The 17,854-nt window shown below is 43.6% G+C and overlaps 1 protein-coding gene across 1 annotated transcript in view; it reads right to left on the minus strand.

Annotated features, from left to right (window-relative positions):
• The window catches only part of LAMC1 (laminin subunit gamma 1), a 125,981-nt gene that overhangs the window by 18,055 nt on the left and 90,072 nt on the right, over positions 1–17,854 (minus strand). The window contains exons 5-18 of the mRNA XM_008701227.2: positions 15,281–15,469; positions 14,387–14,504; positions 13,914–14,012; positions 13,686–13,822; positions 12,991–13,113; positions 12,711–12,900; positions 12,290–12,402; positions 10,080–10,301; positions 9,769–9,957; positions 3,969–4,214; positions 3,332–3,485; positions 2,605–2,747; positions 1,466–1,644; positions 671–827 (exon numbers count right to left, since the gene is read on the minus strand). Coding sequence (XP_008699449.2) covers positions 671–827; positions 1,466–1,644; positions 2,605–2,747; positions 3,332–3,485; positions 3,969–4,214; positions 9,769–9,957; positions 10,080–10,301; positions 12,290–12,402; positions 12,711–12,900; positions 12,991–13,113; positions 13,686–13,822; positions 13,914–14,012; positions 14,387–14,504; positions 15,281–15,469 — 2,259 coding nt within the window. The remainder of the gene's footprint in view (positions 1–670; positions 828–1,465; positions 1,645–2,604; positions 2,748–3,331; positions 3,486–3,968; positions 4,215–9,768; positions 9,958–10,079; positions 10,302–12,289; positions 12,403–12,710; positions 12,901–12,990; positions 13,114–13,685; positions 13,823–13,913; positions 14,013–14,386; positions 14,505–15,280; positions 15,470–17,854) is intronic.

The following is a 17,854-nucleotide window of genomic DNA, read 5'->3' on the forward strand; positions in this document are numbered from 1 at the left end:
ATATTTAGTATCTAGCTGTTTAGTCAACACTTGAAGACTACAATTTTTCCTTATGAGGGTCCTTTCTAAAGGAAATACAGCAGTGTGTAAAATAAATTCTCACTCACTAGACTGACAGAAAAATCCAAGTTCAAATTTTCTCCTTAAAATAATGCGCACCCAAAATGCATACCTTTCATGATTTTTAAAAACTGTTCTAAAACACTCTGTAATGGAACAGATTTATAGAACACTTGGAATTTGAGTATTTAATAGTTTCTTTTTTTTTTTTTTTTATTTATGTGACAGAGAGACAGCCAGCGAGAGAGGGAACACAGCAGGGGGAGTGGGAGAGGAAGAAGCAGGCTCACAGCGGAGGAGCCCGATGTGGGGCTCGATCCCATAACGCCAGGATCACGCCCTGAGCCGAAGGCAGACGCTTTAACGACTGCGCTACCCAGGCGCCCCGAGTATTTAATAGTTTCTGTGTGTTGGGAGAATTACTTTTGTTTGTTGTATCTTAAAACCAGTTCTTGTATTTTAACATATTGCTTAAAAAAATTCAGATTCTACAAGTAGTTTAAAAATTGAGGAAGAATTTTATAAAGTCATACTAAATAACCTTGAACTAGGAGGCGTGTCTAAAGACTAGGCCACCCGGCCGAAGTTACCCGCTGTTTAACATGCATACCTTTGACATCCTGGGCCTCTCGAAGGAGGTCCATAACTTCTCTCTCTGCTTCCTTTAGTCTGTCCTCAAAGGCTTGATCTGTCACCACCTCTTCCCCAGTTCCAAGGTTTGCTATGAGGTTCTCTAATTCCTGGAGTTTCACTCGATGATCAGCAACCTGAACGTAATGAAGGAAGAAAAGGGAAAGGCAGCGTGCACAAATATCCCTGAAGAACTCAGCTCTGCTTCCCGCAGGAATGACCATCAAAGGGGCGCTCACTCTATCAAACATGCAGGTCTAGACACTGCATGTATCTCTACTTTTAAACAGATAACATGGGTAGTTTTTCTTTATTTCTCTGGCTTCAAAAGAAAAACTATCAAGCCCATTCCTTTGACATTAAACACTACATGTTGAAGATTCTCCACTTCTGACCTCTCCCTTGCATTTTAGATTGCTTTCCTGATAGCTCCACTCAGCTCTCTGATGGCTATCTCAACTCAACATTCAAAACTGTACTCTTGATTTTCTTCTCTTAAATCTGTCCGCCTGAGTCATCTCCATTTTAATAAACAATGCCTCCTGCTACCTTAACCAAAAAACCCAAGATGCACCCTTGGTGACTCTTTCCCTCTCCTTGCCCCCTCTAATGCCCTGCCCCCCAAACACACATCCTTATTTAATTCAATCCAGGCTTGCCCTTTTGCCCCACTCCTAACCATCATTTGTCCTCTAGAGCTCAGTGCACAGGAAGTACTCAATGTCTACTGAATGAATGAATGAATGAATGAGCGAATGCCCTCTTGACAGCTTACCTTATCCTTTACCAGCCGGTAACATGCTGGACACTCCTGGCAGCCAGGCCAAGACCGATTGTAGAAATAGTTCTCTTCACACTGGTCACAGCGATTTCCCACAAAACCCTGTTTACATTCACAGCGACCATCATCTTTGCACTGGAGCGAGAGAGATCCCTCAGAATGACAGTCACAGGCTGCAGAATAAAGTAAAAAGAGTCTATGATAGAGAAAGGAAGAAGAGTGCATTGTCTTTTAACTCAGATTAATACCAATAAGCGGATGGCACTCTCATTATACGTGAATTTTTTTTTTTTTTGGAAAACCAGGCCAAATTTTGAGAATCTGAATGGTTACATCTGCTCAGTAGAGAAAACAAAAAAATTTAAAGCAAAAGTGAGTTTCAAAGAACAATGTGCATCATCCCTCAGAGGGGACACATTTCATGTTACTTAGTAGTTATAGAAATTAGTCTATTAAACTAATCAGTGCCCTTTTATGCACTTCAAGATTTCTTCTCTACCTTCATCCCTCTGCTTTTAATATTTCTCTCACTAAGGAACTAGAAAACCCAAATGCTAATACACATTTTGCATTATTTTATAGTTTGTTTACCCACTTTGTTCTCTAAACCGGGTCAATGATTTATGCTACATTCCACAGGAGAAATGAAGGAATTCAAAAAGCAAAACACCCAACTGTTCTGAGGTCTAATTCCAGGCCAGTGTTTACGCCAAGGAGAAGCAGATGTGTAAATGTAACCGAACCAAAAGGGCCCCAAGGGGGGGAAGCAACTGCAGCCGGTGAGCCAACCAACAAGCAAGTTGTGAGCAGAGTCTCTCACTGTCTCATTATCTGCTCTGAGAATGTGATCAGTAAAAACGTTTCATTAAGCACAGTGGGAAAGCCTGGTAATCAAAGGGAGACCTTCCTTGGAAAGACAGAAGACTGGAAAAAGAATCAGAAACACGATACATGAAGACGTAAATCAGGTGGCTGCAAAGGAGCTAGAGAAGCTCTCAATCCCCAGTTTTAGAAAAGGAGACTATTCACCGACTAAAGCGTCTGTGACGACTTAGGTACAGCCCCGACTGTCCAAGTCTGTGGTTCTAACTGGAATAGGAAAGATGCAGAGTTCTATGCTCCCAGCTCCTTACGTTTGCAGCCTTCGGGTCCAAACCCAAAGTGGTTGACCTCACAGCGCTCACAGTGCTGGCCCGTGACGCCAGGCTGGCACTCACACTGGCCAGTGCGGATGTCACACTGGCCACTGGTAGAACCCAACGCATGGCAGTCGCACCTGAAAATGAACACGTGACATGTCTCCGGTAAGAAACACAGACTCTAAACAAACCTTTCCCCCGACCCCCGTATTAGAAAACAGAATCTAAAGGGCTATTAAAACAAAATGCTAAGGGTTATTAATCACCTGAGGTGCAAGTAATTTTCAGGAGTTCTACTCAGAACCTCCTTCTCTAACCTCACCCCCAAACATGGTTATTCCACTCCTGAAACCACTACAAAGGGGCTCTCCAACCTGGCACCACCTCGGTGCTGACCTGGAGCTTTGAAAATAGAAATTGCCAGGCTGCAAGCCCCCGAGGATCTGACTTGGAGCGTATCACAAAGCACCTCACAATGCGCCGTGTTTGAAGGTTGCTCGGGTGACTCTGACGCAGCTAGAGCAGCTCCATTGTGCTCCCCTCCCCCAGCAGCCTCAGCACCACGGTCCAGTACTGCCTCTAAGCGTGCTTTGCCTGAATGAGGCACTCAAATAACTCCTGAACAAAATCAAGGCTACCGTGACAGGTAACCCATAAAATCCATCTCTCACCAAAACAAAAAAGCACAGATTACCGCCAGCAACGGCACCTGGCGTCTCACCTCTCACAGCCCTGCCCACTCTGTAGGTTGTAGAATCCGGGGTCACAGGCTCCACAGTCCCGGCCGGTCACGTGGGGCAGACATTCGCACTGCCCGGTCACAGGGTTACAGCCGCTCTGCTGCTTCGCGGTTCCGTAGGGACTGCACGCACAGGCTAGGGTGGGGACATGGAGACAGCGAGAGATGCGAATCACCTGAGAGAAGTACTAACATATAAACCATACACACAGATTCCTCAGACTTAAGTTGATCCGTGCCATAGCCACTAGTGTCCTGTGGCTTCCGAGTGCTTGCAACGTGGCTGGTCTCAAGATGTGCTGTGAATGTGAAACACACACTGGATTTTGAAGGCTTGGTATGGAAAACACAGAACACAGATCTCAAGAATTTTTAACTGATTACTCACTGATAATATGGTAGATGTATTAGGGTAAATATATTATTAAAATCAATTTCACCTATTTATCTTTATTTTAATGTGTCTTTGAGAAAAATTACACAAGCGGTTCATACTACGTGTCTACGGAACAGTGCTGAGTTAGACCAAACATCTGTAAATATTTAAAGAGAGACCACACGATGAATTCTCAGGATAATGAGTACAACTGTGACAGAACCTGGCCACTGGCTGGATTACCTTTGCATTTGTCTGCTGGATTGGGAGCCAGGGGATTTCCAAAAAATCCGTCTTTGCATCGGTCACAGTAGAAGCCAGCAGTGTTATAGATGCATTTCAGGCATTCTCCTGTCAAGCGATTGCAATTTCCAACCGCGTTGGGGTCGATGTTGTCATTGCATTGACAAAGGCGGCAAAGCCTCACAGGGCCGTTTTTACCCAGAGGGTCTCCAAAGTAGCCATCGTCACAGAGCTCACACCTTTTACCTGCACAGGAGACAATCTGATGTTATGAAGGGAAGGCCTCACACATTCCTGGTGCTACCGGACACAACAGTCTGGTTACAAAGTGTCTAGGGGAACCATCACATGTGAGGCAACATGCCACAGCGGCACCAGCCCAGGACAGCAGAGGACCTGGGCTGCAGTCCTGGCACTGTGCCAGAGCAGCGGAGGGACTCTGGGCACATCTCCATTTTGTCATTAGAAAGAGAGCACCTGTTGTGCCTACTGCACTTCAATTGTCCTGAGGATTAACTGACATCATGCATTAAAAGCACTTTGTAAATGAGTCGGGCTCAGGGTTTATTAACCTCCCCGGTCCCAGGGGATGGCACATTCATATGTTTGTTTTGGTTTACGATATTTAAAAAGATGAAGTGCCACTCAATGCCGTAAGTTTCCTATACAACAGAGTAAGCAGGACAATCTTCCTAGAAAAGAAAAAGCATGTGCTAATCCTTATTTGAGTTCTGTCAACTAGGACAGAGTCAGAGAGCATCTTCGAAGAGAACTTAGAGACTGTCATTTGTCTCCAGCTTGTATTATAGCTAAGGGACCAGAGAGGTTAAATAACTTGTCCACAACCAAACAGAATCCAGGACTCTTTCCACATTCTCACTGCTCCTCCTCTTTCTTTTACCGCTTTCCCATCATTATTAGCTCAAGTTGGAATCCTGACATCTTTGTAGCTTATAGGGGCTTAATTAGCCTAAGCCTTCTGGAGAAATAAAGGTTTGCTCATTTACTCATTTAATGAACATTTGCTGAGCATTTGTTATACATCGGCACTGTTCCAGGCTGTCAGGATGATGGAGTGAACGAGGTAGACAAGAACTCCACTCTCATGAAGCTCACGCTATAGTTGGGGCAGACCAATCCACAGACATATAAAAAGAAAAGATTATTGCAGTTGGGATAAGTATAAATATTAAAACAGAGCAACATGATAGAGTGGCAGGTAAGGGCTACTTCAGATTGGGTATTTAGAGAAAACTCTGTAAAAAGGAGGTATCTGGGATGACAATGGAAAGACAGGGGAAAAAAGCCATGATAATATCCAAGGGAATGTTTCAGAAAAACAAGATGAACTTATGGAAGTAGGAAGAGCCAATCACGTAGGTCACAGCAAAAAAATCTGGTTTAAATTAAAGTGAAATAAGGTGATATTAGAAGGTTTTTAAAGTGATATGCTTGATTCACATTTTTTTTAAAGATTTTATTTATTTATCTGAGAGAGAGAGAACGAGTGGGGGGCAGAGGTAGAAGCAGATTCCCTGCTGAGTGCAGAACCTTGACACAGGGCTTCATCCCAGAACCCCAAGATCATGACCTGAAACAAAGTCAGATGCTTAACTGACTGAGCCACCCAGGTGCCCCTAATTTACATTTTAAAAGGATTATCCTGGCTGCTGTGTGAGAATGGACTGCAGGGAGACCAATCAGGAAGCTATTCTAGGTGAGAGACCATAGTGGTGTGGACCAGGGTGGTGGCAGTGGAGGCAGTGAAAAGCAGTGAGATGTGAGATGGAGTCCATCACACAGCCTGGCTGACTGCTTCCAGGAAATGAAAGAAAGAAGAATAAAGGACTAGCCTAGGATTTTAGCTTGAGCAACTAGGTGGATGGTAGTATTTTCACTGAGATGAACAAGACTGGGGAAGGACAGGATTGGGGTTGGAGAAAAAGAGAAGATATCAAAGATTTAGCTTGCATTTACTTAAATTTGAGATGCCTTTAGCCATCTGACTCAAGAACACAGCAGAAAATAATACAAACACATTCAAATTAGCAAGACCTGAAGAGAGTTAATAAGGATACTATCTATACGAGTGTGGGCAGGGTGTGAGCAATCCTGGGGGACAGTGCAGCACCGGGGTAGTGACTGTGGGGCTCTATCACCTGGGCCTCAGGGGCTGGGTGGAGGGAGCAGTTAACCTGAACCTCACGTGAGAAAGGGCTATTTGCAGAAAGCTAGCTGTCAGGAGCTGAGAACCTTGATAAAGGTCACCAAGCCACAAGGACCCCTCAGAGAGGGGACCTTGGACTAAATACTCTGCCCCACCCTCTTTCCTCTCTCTGATCTCCTATAGGTGCCTCCTGCTGCCTGAACACAAATGGAGGGCCCATGTGATATAGTCCCGTTGGGGTGGAGAGAAATGAAGAAAGGATGTGAAGATGCAAATGGAAGCTTCCAGCCCACCAGCCAAGTGGAGATGGCAAGTAGGTAGCCGGTGCTTGGGAGAGAGCATGGTCACAGCCCAAGATGCAAATCTTTCAGTAAGCACGGAAAGGCTGGTGAAGCTAGAAGACGAGATTTGTTCACCTGAGGGAAGAATACAGATAAAGTTGACATGGAAGTCTCAGGCTGGAGAATCAGAAGTGATGAAAGGAGCCTCAAGAGAAGAAGGAAGGAAGGAGACCCAAGAGAGGGCAGTGTCCCCAAAGGCGAGAGGAGAAACGTCTGGGACGGAGTGAGCAGCCACCAGTGTCCTGCGTTGCTGAGAGACCAGGTCAGAGGAGGGCTGAAAACTGACCCCTGCATTTGGCAAATGGAGACCACCGGTGAGGTGAACAGAATCTGCGGCTGGGGGCAGGCTGGAAGAGGAAGAAACAGGATGCTACGGGCCCTTCACAGTTACCAGCCCCTCACCCAAGATCCTTCTCCAGACCAGGATTAGGACAGCATGTCCTTTTCATCAGATCATTTGGCCATTCTAGATATGATCTATATTTAAAATGCCTTGAAGCCTGTTTTGAATAAAATAATTTTTTTTTTTTTAAATCTGGTAGAAAACCTAAAACAGAGCTGCATGGGAGCCCATGGAAAGCTTTCAGGCCAAAATATCTTCTAGCAACAACAGCTAACCTATCCTTTTGTCTCAGAGTCCTTGGTAGGTTCAAGTCCTGAACGTACTATTTACGTGACTTTGGGCAAGTTAGGTACATTTTTTTTGCCTTAGCTTTACTTACATCCCCTCCCCACCCCAGGGGAGGTGTTGTTCGTTCTCCTCTAGCCCTCTTATATGTATTCCTTTACCTGAACTAACCACACTGTCTTACAATTATCTGTGTTTCCCTCTGTACTTTTAGCCCCTGAAGAGTAGGGACCATTCCTTATTCGTCTTTGCATTCCCAAAGTCAGGTACTCAAATAAAGGGATGAAAAAAAGAGTATCATCATCATTATTATTAATTTACCTCACAAGATCATTTTAAAGATCAAATGTGAAGCATACCACGTGTGAAAAGCTCAGAGACTATAGGCAGTTATTCCTGTTCTTCAGTAGTCTTCTAAATGAGGAACGTCTATTCGTTATCCAAAAAATATTTGCGGACATTCAACAAGCATACATGTCAGGTGTTATTCTGGGTGTTAGGAATACAAAAGTCAATAGAACAGACAAAAGTCCCTACTGTCATGGAGCTTCACAGGGGCTAGGAGGGGGAAGATGGACAATAAACAAATGAATAAACAGAAAAATATCAAGTGGTTAAAAGTACTATGAAAACAAGAAAGCAGGATATAGGACTAACGAGTGATGGCATCATCTTTCACAGGGTCTACGCTGTTTTTCACGGGACCTCTACCCCCTAGTTAACATCTGCAAGCATACAGCTCACTCCCTTCAAGTCAGGTGATACCTAACAAAACAAATATATCTCACAAGTCTTGTGTGAGAGACATCTGGCTACAAACTAACAAGTTTACAACATTCTGCAAGATCTACAGTACCCTCCATCTCTCCATTATGTATCCCAAGTGGTCTCAACTCACCACTTGTATTATTCAGCACAGCCGCGAGGACATCTCCAATGCTCAACCTAGTCTTATGCTTGCAGTCTACCCAGTGGAACAACAGAATGAGCAAAGGGATCGCTCATCAAAACATCCTATTAAGTACGCCTAAGAGTAGGTTCTGCAAGGGGGATGCTTGCTATATGCGATGGCAGCAGAGTGAAAAAGGGTCCTAAAAACCTGAGGTAGTAGTGTGGGGCGGGTTCACTGAGGAAAGCCGTCCTGGGGAAGGGAGGTTTCAAACCAACTCCACGGTAAAGAGAGGAGTTGAACAAGAAAAGTGAGGTTTGGGTGGAACAAGGTGGGGTAAAGCGTTCTAAAAAAAAAAAGCACACTGTACATAACAGGACAGAGTCTGGCTGATCCAGTGGATGACAAGAAGCCCAACATGGCTGCCGCAGAGACCACAAGGGCAACGGTGGGTGGTGGCGAACGAGGTAGGAGAAATCCATCTGGGAGCCTCTGTTGGGCCATTGTTTTAAAACACACATACACAAAGAAAAGAGTAAAAAATCTGAAAGTCTACACTAGTTTCTACTTCTTACTTCCTCAACTACTTTAAACAAATGATTGAATCTCTCTGTGTTGCAATGACCTTGTGCTTAGTATGGGGTCATGGAGTAGTAAAGGGAAGATGGGGTATTTTGATGTTCCCCAAGGATTAAAGAGTGTTTTGATGATGTACAAGAGATACAAATTATTAGCTTAGCTAAGTGGGTTTTTTTGTCTCACTTATTTCCAAGCAGCAATATCTTTTTTTTTTTTTTTTAAGATTTTATTTATTTATTTGACAGAGAGAGAGAGAGACAGCCAGCGAGATAGGGAACACAAGCAGGGGGAGTGGGAGAGGAAGAAGCAGGCTCCCAGCGGAGGAGCCTGATGTGGGGCTCAATCCCAGAATGCCGGGATCATGCCCTGAGCCGAAGGCAGACGCTTAATGACTGAGCCACCCAGGCGCCCCCCAAGCAGCAATAGCTTTTGAAGAAAAAATTTGTAATGGAGTCGAGTGTTACATCAGAAGCCTAGCCAGAACCCCTTCATTACATGGAGGCTGAAGTCAATGGAAAGAGAAATGGTCATCAGTGAGCCTTGGTCTCCTTAGCACAATAGGTCCTTAAGTAGCTAGGAAAGATCTAGTTTCATGTTCTTATCAAAAAGAAAGAAACTCAGAGAATGGGAACAGACGTCTATCCAAAGCTATAAAAATATTTTTTCCCAACTAAATGTGTTGGGCTCTGATGCACTGAAAGGACTATTGAAAGAAAGAATAGAAAGAATTTCAAGAATTTAAAAATTGCTACTTTATATCAAGAATCCCAGGACAGCCCCACAAACTAAAACTCAAGTGTTGGTTCTCGTCTTAGGTAGGAGAGCATATGGGGGTGGTCATGAGCTCCTCCAGTGACCAGCCATGCAGCTTGGACACGTAACTTCTTATCTCTGTGCCTCAGTGTTCCTGGCTGTGGTATGGGGATAACGGCAGAACCTACCTCATGGGGCTGTGAGGATTACTGAGGCAGAAGGCATACAGTGCTTAGAAAAGTATGTGGCCGTAAACACGTAGCTATTGTTTGTATCTGATATGCAGTCTATGAATCCATAATCAATCTCTTTCATACAAAACTTTTGCCTGCTCAGACAACAGTCATCACTGAGCCAAACAATCTGCAAACCCCCACCACTCTGCTTCCTGAGGTATTTCTGTAGGATGGAACCCGGAGAGCAGACGGGCAGCGCAAACTCACCAGTGGTGCCGGTAGGACAGCTGGTGCACACCACCTCCTGCGTCTTTGGGACGACGGCGCAGCTCGAGCCCCCGGGGCACGGGCAGGGCTGGCAGTCGGACGAGCTGCCCGAGGTGGAATCGCCATAGTACCCATCGCCGCACCTCTCACAGTGGGGGCCGGCTGTGTTGTCTCTGCAGTCACACACACCTGTTTGGAGAGTGGGTATGAGAAAAAAGGCAAGTGTGCCAGCAAACAGGACCAGGAGCACTTTCCTGCCCGTCCGCTGGGGAGGATTTAGGTCTAGCAGCCACCCAAGATCATGGTCTCACCTGTCTCGGGGTCACAGGTCTCACTGTGCCCATTGCAGGTACAAAGCACACACGGGCTGTATGGCCCGAGACTCGGAGTTTCTCTTCTGTAACCCGAGAGGCACATCTCACAAAACTGCCCTCCGTATCCCACAGGACAGGTGCAGGACTCCACCCAAGTGGCAGGCACCCCGGGCCCCGGGCGAGCACTTGTTAGGGTGACATCATCCAGATATCCGGCACCTGTGTATGGTATGGATAAGAGAGTCACTGAACTGGCTTCTGTACTCCAAAAGCTTACAGAAAGTTAATAAAGCCAAAGAGTAATCAGACTCAAAAGTCCAGAGACAATCAGCTATTAGCTTAACTCATCTGTTGGAGGAGATTTACTAGAAAACAGCGTTCACGACAGTCATGGGGTACGTGGTGCTAAGGATCGGGAAGGGCAGGGTAGCAAACACATGGTTAAACACACACAACCTGATGTGTGGGATTTGACAGTTGTCTCATTCACCAAGGTGAAAAAGGAAAAGCACTGGACAATACTCTGGGCCAAGAGGAGATCAGAGCAAGAATGGAGGGGACAAGGAGAGTTTAAGTCTGTAGCAATTAAGCAGTGTTTTTGTTCTTCTGCCACGGAAGCAGGCCCTAACTGTAGAGTTCAGGGATAAGAAAGCAGGGAAAGCACCCGCCAACAAGCACCACTCAATTATACTTTTTTGCCCTGCACAAAATAGGAAAAACTGGTAAGTTTTAATACCCAGGGCTACTTTGGCAAATATGCAATTATTCCAAAGCCAGTATGCCATCTATCACAATGCTTCCCTGCTTCCAGAAGAAAATAAAAACAGAGGAAGCCATATATTGGCTTAGACCAGTGGATCATCCAACCCATCAGGGCACGTGAGTGGCAGTCCTTAATTCCATATTTTCGATGTTATGAAATATCACCTGCCTTTTATAGAATTCTTAGAAATCGACAACCTCAGGTTGAAGGACACCTCTTTTATGCCTGCTCTGAACCTAGTTGGTTTTAATATATTTATGGATTTTGTCAACAGATCATGAGCTACACCCATTGGCTAATATGCTTCCAATTCTAACCATTCTTAAGTCTCCCATCCTAAAAAGTATCCTGCCCTTCCCTAAAAAGTTCCTCTAATCTTGTCCCTGCTCTTGAATTATAATCCATCTCTTTTCCTTCCCTTACAGCCAAACTTCTTAAAACAATAAGCTTTACTTTACTTCATCACCTTCAAATTACTTGTCAAAGCCCTGCAACATAACTTCAGTTTCAACGCTTCTTTAAAAAAAAAAAAAAATCACCAATGATTCCTTAGTCCCCTGATCCAAAATCCAATGGCACCATCTTTATAAACCCATTATTTCTCCTCCTTAAAATTCTTTCTTTTCCCCCTTGAGTCTCCATGCATGGCCCTTAGATAGCTCTGTTTCTGGGGTTGCACTTTTTTTTGTCTTTTGTCTTATTTCTGAGTTTAAAAATTATACTTTTGTCTTATTTCTGAGTTTAAAAATTATTGCCCATAGGGGATCAATTTTAGATTCCAGAGCTCCAGTCCTAACTTATCCCAGACCATTATTTCTAACAACTTATGAGATATTTTCATCTGGATATTCACGTAGGCATCTCAAAAACCAACACATCCAAGCTGCTAGATACCACTCACAACACCACACCACCGGCCCGACTCTACCCGAACAGCTTGAGCTTTCTACAGAAAAAGGTCCGTGTTAAAAAGAAAAAAAAAAAAATTATAGGAAAAGAATTTTTAAGGCGTACTGAAAACAGCTTTGTTTATCTAAATTATAATGAACCTTCACTCAGGAATTCATAATTTTTCATAATTTAGCCAATAGTTTAAAGGGCTTGATAATTACATAGCAATAAATAAAAAGAAATAAGGTTAAGCATGTGAGCCAGCAGAATTACATGTAAGATTCTTAGACTATATTTAGATATAAAGTCCCCTCATTAGGCTTAGTCATTATAAAACAATGCCATTTATTAATGCTAGCAAATTTTCTCTAGGTCCTTGAAAGTGGTTAAACAAATGCATTATTTTTATACATAATTCACATATAATGAGATAATTCATTCCACTTCTTTAGGATCAGTGCTACCGCAGTGGGACTTTAGAGATAAACTTTTGCATTACTGTTGATCCTTTTACCTAATCATCTTAATGTTCTTAAATTATACCATAACTTACTTCTCTCACTATACGTCCCACGGATTTTGATAGAGGTCAAATTGTTTAGGAGCTTCTGAAATTCGAAAGGGGTAAGAGGAGGCCTCCAAGGGTAATCTGTGGCTTCATGGAGCCTAGGGAGAAAGAAAGGGCCACGTTAACCTCTATAAGGACAATTCTGGGTGCTGAGAAAGCATTTCTTATGCATTTATGCCGCCAAAAATGCAATGCTCTGACAATCTAACCAAGTCAGAAATGGGTCTGTTGGTTTGACAGTACAACTGGAAAGGGTACAGTAAATAAAGGGAAGGCTTCCTTTTCCAAAGTCACCTTCATAACCAAGACGTTTTTCTTCAACAGCTTGAGGACTGATAAGCTTAGGTAAAGAAACCACTTTTATAATTCTGGTTCAAGTCAGATTTTACAAAGAAGACCTTCTTACCTGAAGACATACTTCACAGTGGTCTCACTCGGATAGGAATTGCCCTGAGCGATCAAGGGCACAGACACTCTCAGGCCAGCTCCCTCGAGCACCAGGTCTTCTGCGGAGAGGCGAGTGTCTCGCCTGTCCACGCGAAAGGAGAAGGAGAGGTTCTGACCATAACTCAACACCTGCTTGCCCAAGAACTTCGCTGGAAAGCAGACACAGTGGTGTGTGAGAACGTGAGAATGAGAGTAAACAGGAGCTCTTTCACTCCAGACTGAGGCCAAGCCTTACTTACCGGGGGCAATGAAGTACCTAGGAAAGTAGCTATCTGAGATGACGGTGATATCCTGCCTCGCAGAGGACCACTCAAGTGACGCTTCAGAGCCATCCCTTTGTTCCACACGCCACCCGTCTTCATCTGCAAGCACAGAATGAAAACACAAGTGCCATCACACTGTGAACATCCTGAATCCAGGTCCTCTATACACCACGAAAATACATAGAAAGTCACCGATAAATATTTTTAAATACATGGATCCTTTGACAATACCTGCATATGCTAGGCCCCTCAAACTGTATTTTGATTTCACATAAGTGTACACTATAGTAAACTCTAAAGCCATAGATTTTCATTAAATTAAAAAGCCAAACAGGGGCGCCTGGGTGGCTCAGTCGGTTGAGCGTCTGCCTTCGGCTCGGGTCATGATCTCAGGGTCCTGGGATCGAGTCCTGTATCAGGCTCTCTGCTAGGTGGGGAGTCTGCTTCTCCCTCTCCCTCTCCCTCTGTGCTCTCTCTCTCTCAAATAAATAAATAAAATCTTAAAAAAATAATAAAAAGCGAAACAAGGAGCCAAACAAAAAAAAATCATGTACATTTAAAAACAAAATGTTGCCACTACCAAAAAATCCTCAAAAAGTTACTGATTTTTTTAAAAAAACTCCAAGTCCAGTCTTGTAATACTGGGAGACAGAAGGCAAGGTCCAAATTACCGATCTGAAAGGTAGAGGTTATAGGATAAACACTGTAGCCAACAGCATTTGTACAGACAGAAGAATGCCCGAAGCAGAAGCAGGGTGTGCAACCCCTAGGATTAGATGATTCCAGATTAAAAAATCCAGGTTTGCATCTGAAACACATAAAGATAAAATCAGGAATTTTTTGGACTTGAAATAGGAGACCAGAAAGAACACAATACAGCCACAGAAAGAACAAGTTACCTCTCACAATTGAAGCCTTCAACGTTGTCTTTGCAAACACATCTTCCTGTTTCAACATTACATTCATCTACGCTGCCAGAAGGATTACAAGAGCATGGCCTGTTGGATGGAAAAAGGAATAAAACAGAGAGAAGAGAAATGAGTAAGAAATTCCACTCTTAAAGTCAGCCTTTTGTTTTATATGTTAACACATTTTTTTAAAAAAGGAATACATAAAAAAGCAAAAGGAGTCCTAAAGTCAGTTTCATATTTGGCTTTGGTTTCAATCAAGGATGCCCGTCACATTTCGATACTAAAAACCCTGCTTCATCTCTGCTACAAGCCAGTCCTGGACCATCATTACCAGCTAGACGTTCTTGACAATTACTATGGGGGAAAATGTGTATACGGCTGCAGACAAGCCACGAGATCTCTTATTCTGGATCAACCACATTTAGATTCTGCCCCCTTTCTCTGGTTTTGAAAAGTCTTACCTGCACCCTGCCTCCGTGAGAGAATGGTATCCGGGCTGGCAACGGTCACACTTATCCCCCATCACGCCCGGCTTGCAGCTACACCTACCATAGCTATCACACTGTGTGCTGAGAGAACCTGAAATTTAAAGAGAAACATAGGGAAAATTAATATGTCAAAGAAAAAAAAAAAGGTAACTAAAAACAATGCCTGAAACCCAAGATGTAATCTCTAGATGGTTGCAGAGAGAAGAAAGATCAAATTTTAAAACCTAATTGTCTCAAAACCGTATCCTTTCAAGCCATAACATTTGAACTTTCTAGACACACCCCCTGCTCATCAGTGTTGAAAAACAAGTCACTCTGCACCCAGGGATAGACTGGTCACTTCTCTGGGGGCAAGCCCGGGCTCCTGAGGGCCCAGGTCGAGAATTTATGTATCTACACGCACAACACAGTAAGGGTCAAACTCTTGAAAGAGTAGAGCAGACTCAGAGCGCTCTACATCTCCGAACACACACAACGTACTGAGAAAGCTCAGCCCTTTGAGGATCGTAAACCAAACAAAATCATTAACGAGGAAGAACTCACGAAGCAGCTAACCTTTTCCAGTCAAAGTTCAAATAGTCTGTAGGATCAGGTTACTAATTATTTACACAAAACCATTACTCAGGCCAACCCCACACTTATTTATACACACCAGAAAATCATTGGAAAGTTTAACTTGGTTAAACAGAGTGGAGGTGGGGGGTCAGGGAGAGCCTGAGTCATTTGCCTGGGACAAGAGTGTGCACACTTCCACTCTTCACCCGCACGGACGCCTAGGAAGCAGAACTTTGTTTTCTGGGGGGACAGGGAGTACTGATTTTGTCTTTCTAATCCATCGGGCTGAGGCTGGCATTGCCTGTCACTCACCCACAGGACTACAGTGACAGGGAGAGCAGGCTTCGTTGTTCCCAAGGCGGAAGAAATTCTCCCGGCATCTCTCGCAGTTGGCGCCATCTGTGTTACCCTGGCAGTTGGTACAGTGGCCGCCGTGGCCGGTGGACCGGTATAGTTCGGGGTCAAAGTAGCACTCCTGTGATCGGCCATTACACTCACAGGCTGTGGGCCAAAACGTACGGGTTAAGTCAAATCCTTCGATGAACAGCATTTCAAAAGACTCTAAGAAACCAAACCACGCACGTCTCTGTGGCACAGCGGGTGGTAGAAGAACACCCACTTGGTGCGTTGTTCATTTGAAAACAAAAACAGGAGGTCAATAAAGGGTTTATAGATAGCCAGGCTATCAGTTTACTGGGAGATGTTCTTATCAAAATCAATGCCATCGTAAAATACAAGGAATTCCTGTACTTAGGAATCTCCAGGCAATTGTTTATATACAAGTGAAAAGCAAGTCAAATTGCAAATTTTCTGAATCTTTATCCTTCGTTCTAATACCAACTCCAACGACAGGGGCCAGTTTATATTCAGGCTTTCATTTACCTTAACTTTTTGGGCCCCAGACGATTGAAAATGTTAAGACACTAACTTTCAAAGTGCCAGATTGCTTGCAAGGCCAGACTGGCATCACCTGACACACGTGGGTTAAAATTAGCGCCTCCGTGGAAAGAGGCAGCACTGAAGGGAGATCTAGCTTCACCAGACACATCCATCTCCCGGGGAGCCTCAGTGCCAACTGGGTTCTGCATTAAGTAACTGCGTTCCCTGCAGAGCATAATATATTGTAAGGACAAGTATACGTAGTTACAGAACTTCTTTTCTATATTTATAGTAAGTTTATTTTCTTAGAATTACTGATTTCACATAAAGTACAGGCAGTATCTTGAGCACTAAATACAGTTTTATTTGATTTCAGATAAACCAGGTTGTTTTAAAAAAATGTTTGAATATCTATTTTTTCTTTCCTGTTACCTCCCCTTCTTTACAATCAGTTCTTTCGCAGTATTATACTTGAAAGCTTTTTAGAAACTTGAACCATTGGCACCAAAAATTAGAGTTGTGTTAAGTAACTCGGAGCACTCCCTTTCTCTTCTTCATTAGCTATTTCTTCTCTTCCCTCAGCCTCCCTAGATCATCCCGCACATCCCACCCCGGCCAAACCCAGCCCATCCCCACCTAAATGGTTTGGTGCTCTGGGACTCTGAAGCAGAACAGTCCCCTTGTCTACACTGTCCTAACCCACCGGTAAAGCAGACGCTCTGTCTCCTTCACTATCAACGAGGAAGAGAGAAGGCTGTCACGTTCTCTCCTCCAACCCCAGCATCCTGACAATACTGTCGTACTGTCCCAACCTCCAGATACTTCACTCTTCGAAGTGCTGAAGGGACCCAAGGAGGAAGGCAAACTGATTTAATTTGTCATCTAAGTCCTTTAGAAACGGTATTCAGTTCATTTGCCAACCCCGGAACATTTTCACAACGTTCTCGGGGAGACTCAAGATATGACCCCATTGCTAAGCAAAATACTTTTCAAACACATGTACATTTATTGAAATGTCACATCTTTGGCACATTTTACTGTTTCTGTTAAGACCTTTATCATGTGGCTTCTCACACTGGCTATTCAGTAAAAGAACTGAAGTTCAAGCAAGCGCCTAGAATTCTAAAGGAGGCTGTACAATTTATCTTCATATCTGAGGTGTGCTAAGGAAAAGGAAATATAAGAAAATCTGCTCTAGGCAACTAAAAAAATAGTCACGAGTCACGATACTGGTCATTTCTCAAGGTTTCTGCCAATCATTCCAGTGAGTTCAGAGCATCTCTCTTATTCCTTTATCAAGAGTATATGATAAGAAGTATTTATAAGGTCATAAAAAATTATAGCTGCTTTAAAAGTTTCTTAAGTCCTTGACAAAGCATGATGACATAGTTTCCTGGTTCCTTTCTCTTGAAGCTTCTTTCTCTATCTGTTCAGAATAAACAAGCCACGACGAAGGGATAAAACAATGTGCAATCTTCTTCCTTTTATCCTTTTCTAGAAATACGAGGATCTACTTTCCTTCCCAAAGCCACCCACCTCTGTACGGAAGGACTAGGAAAATTCTCCCGGCTGTGCTCTTTAGTGAAATAAAGGAAGGATAATTTTGAGAAATAATCTTTGGAATGGCAGTCTTAGTCTAGAACTCAACGCACCAAATACATGGTCATCAATGACACTGACTGCTTCAGTAAATGACCGTTGGTAGGAAAATATTTTAACATGCAGCAAAGACAGGACTAGAGAAACCGTATTTTATAGTAGGCTACACTGGCCTGGCCCTCGGATCTAAGTGAAGTTCCAAACCTTGGAGCTGCTGCTCCCACTCTGGTATGTGTGTCCATGAAGCAAACACAAAATGAACATACTTTGTATTCACAGCCAGCTGCCTTCATCTACGATTTTCCTCTGATGGGCATGTGGTTTACCATTCTATGCTCTCCAATTACGGAAGAAGCTCTGCCTTTCAGAGTTCTCCTTTCAAGGAGGAACAGAAGGAAGTCACCCATT

The sequence above is a fragment of the Ursus maritimus genome, unplaced genomic scaffold (assembly GCF_017311325.1).
Source record: "Ursus maritimus isolate PB19 unplaced genomic scaffold, ASM1731132v1 scaffold_2, whole genome shotgun sequence".
NCBI lineage: Eukaryota > Metazoa > Chordata > Mammalia > Carnivora > Ursidae > Ursus > Ursus maritimus.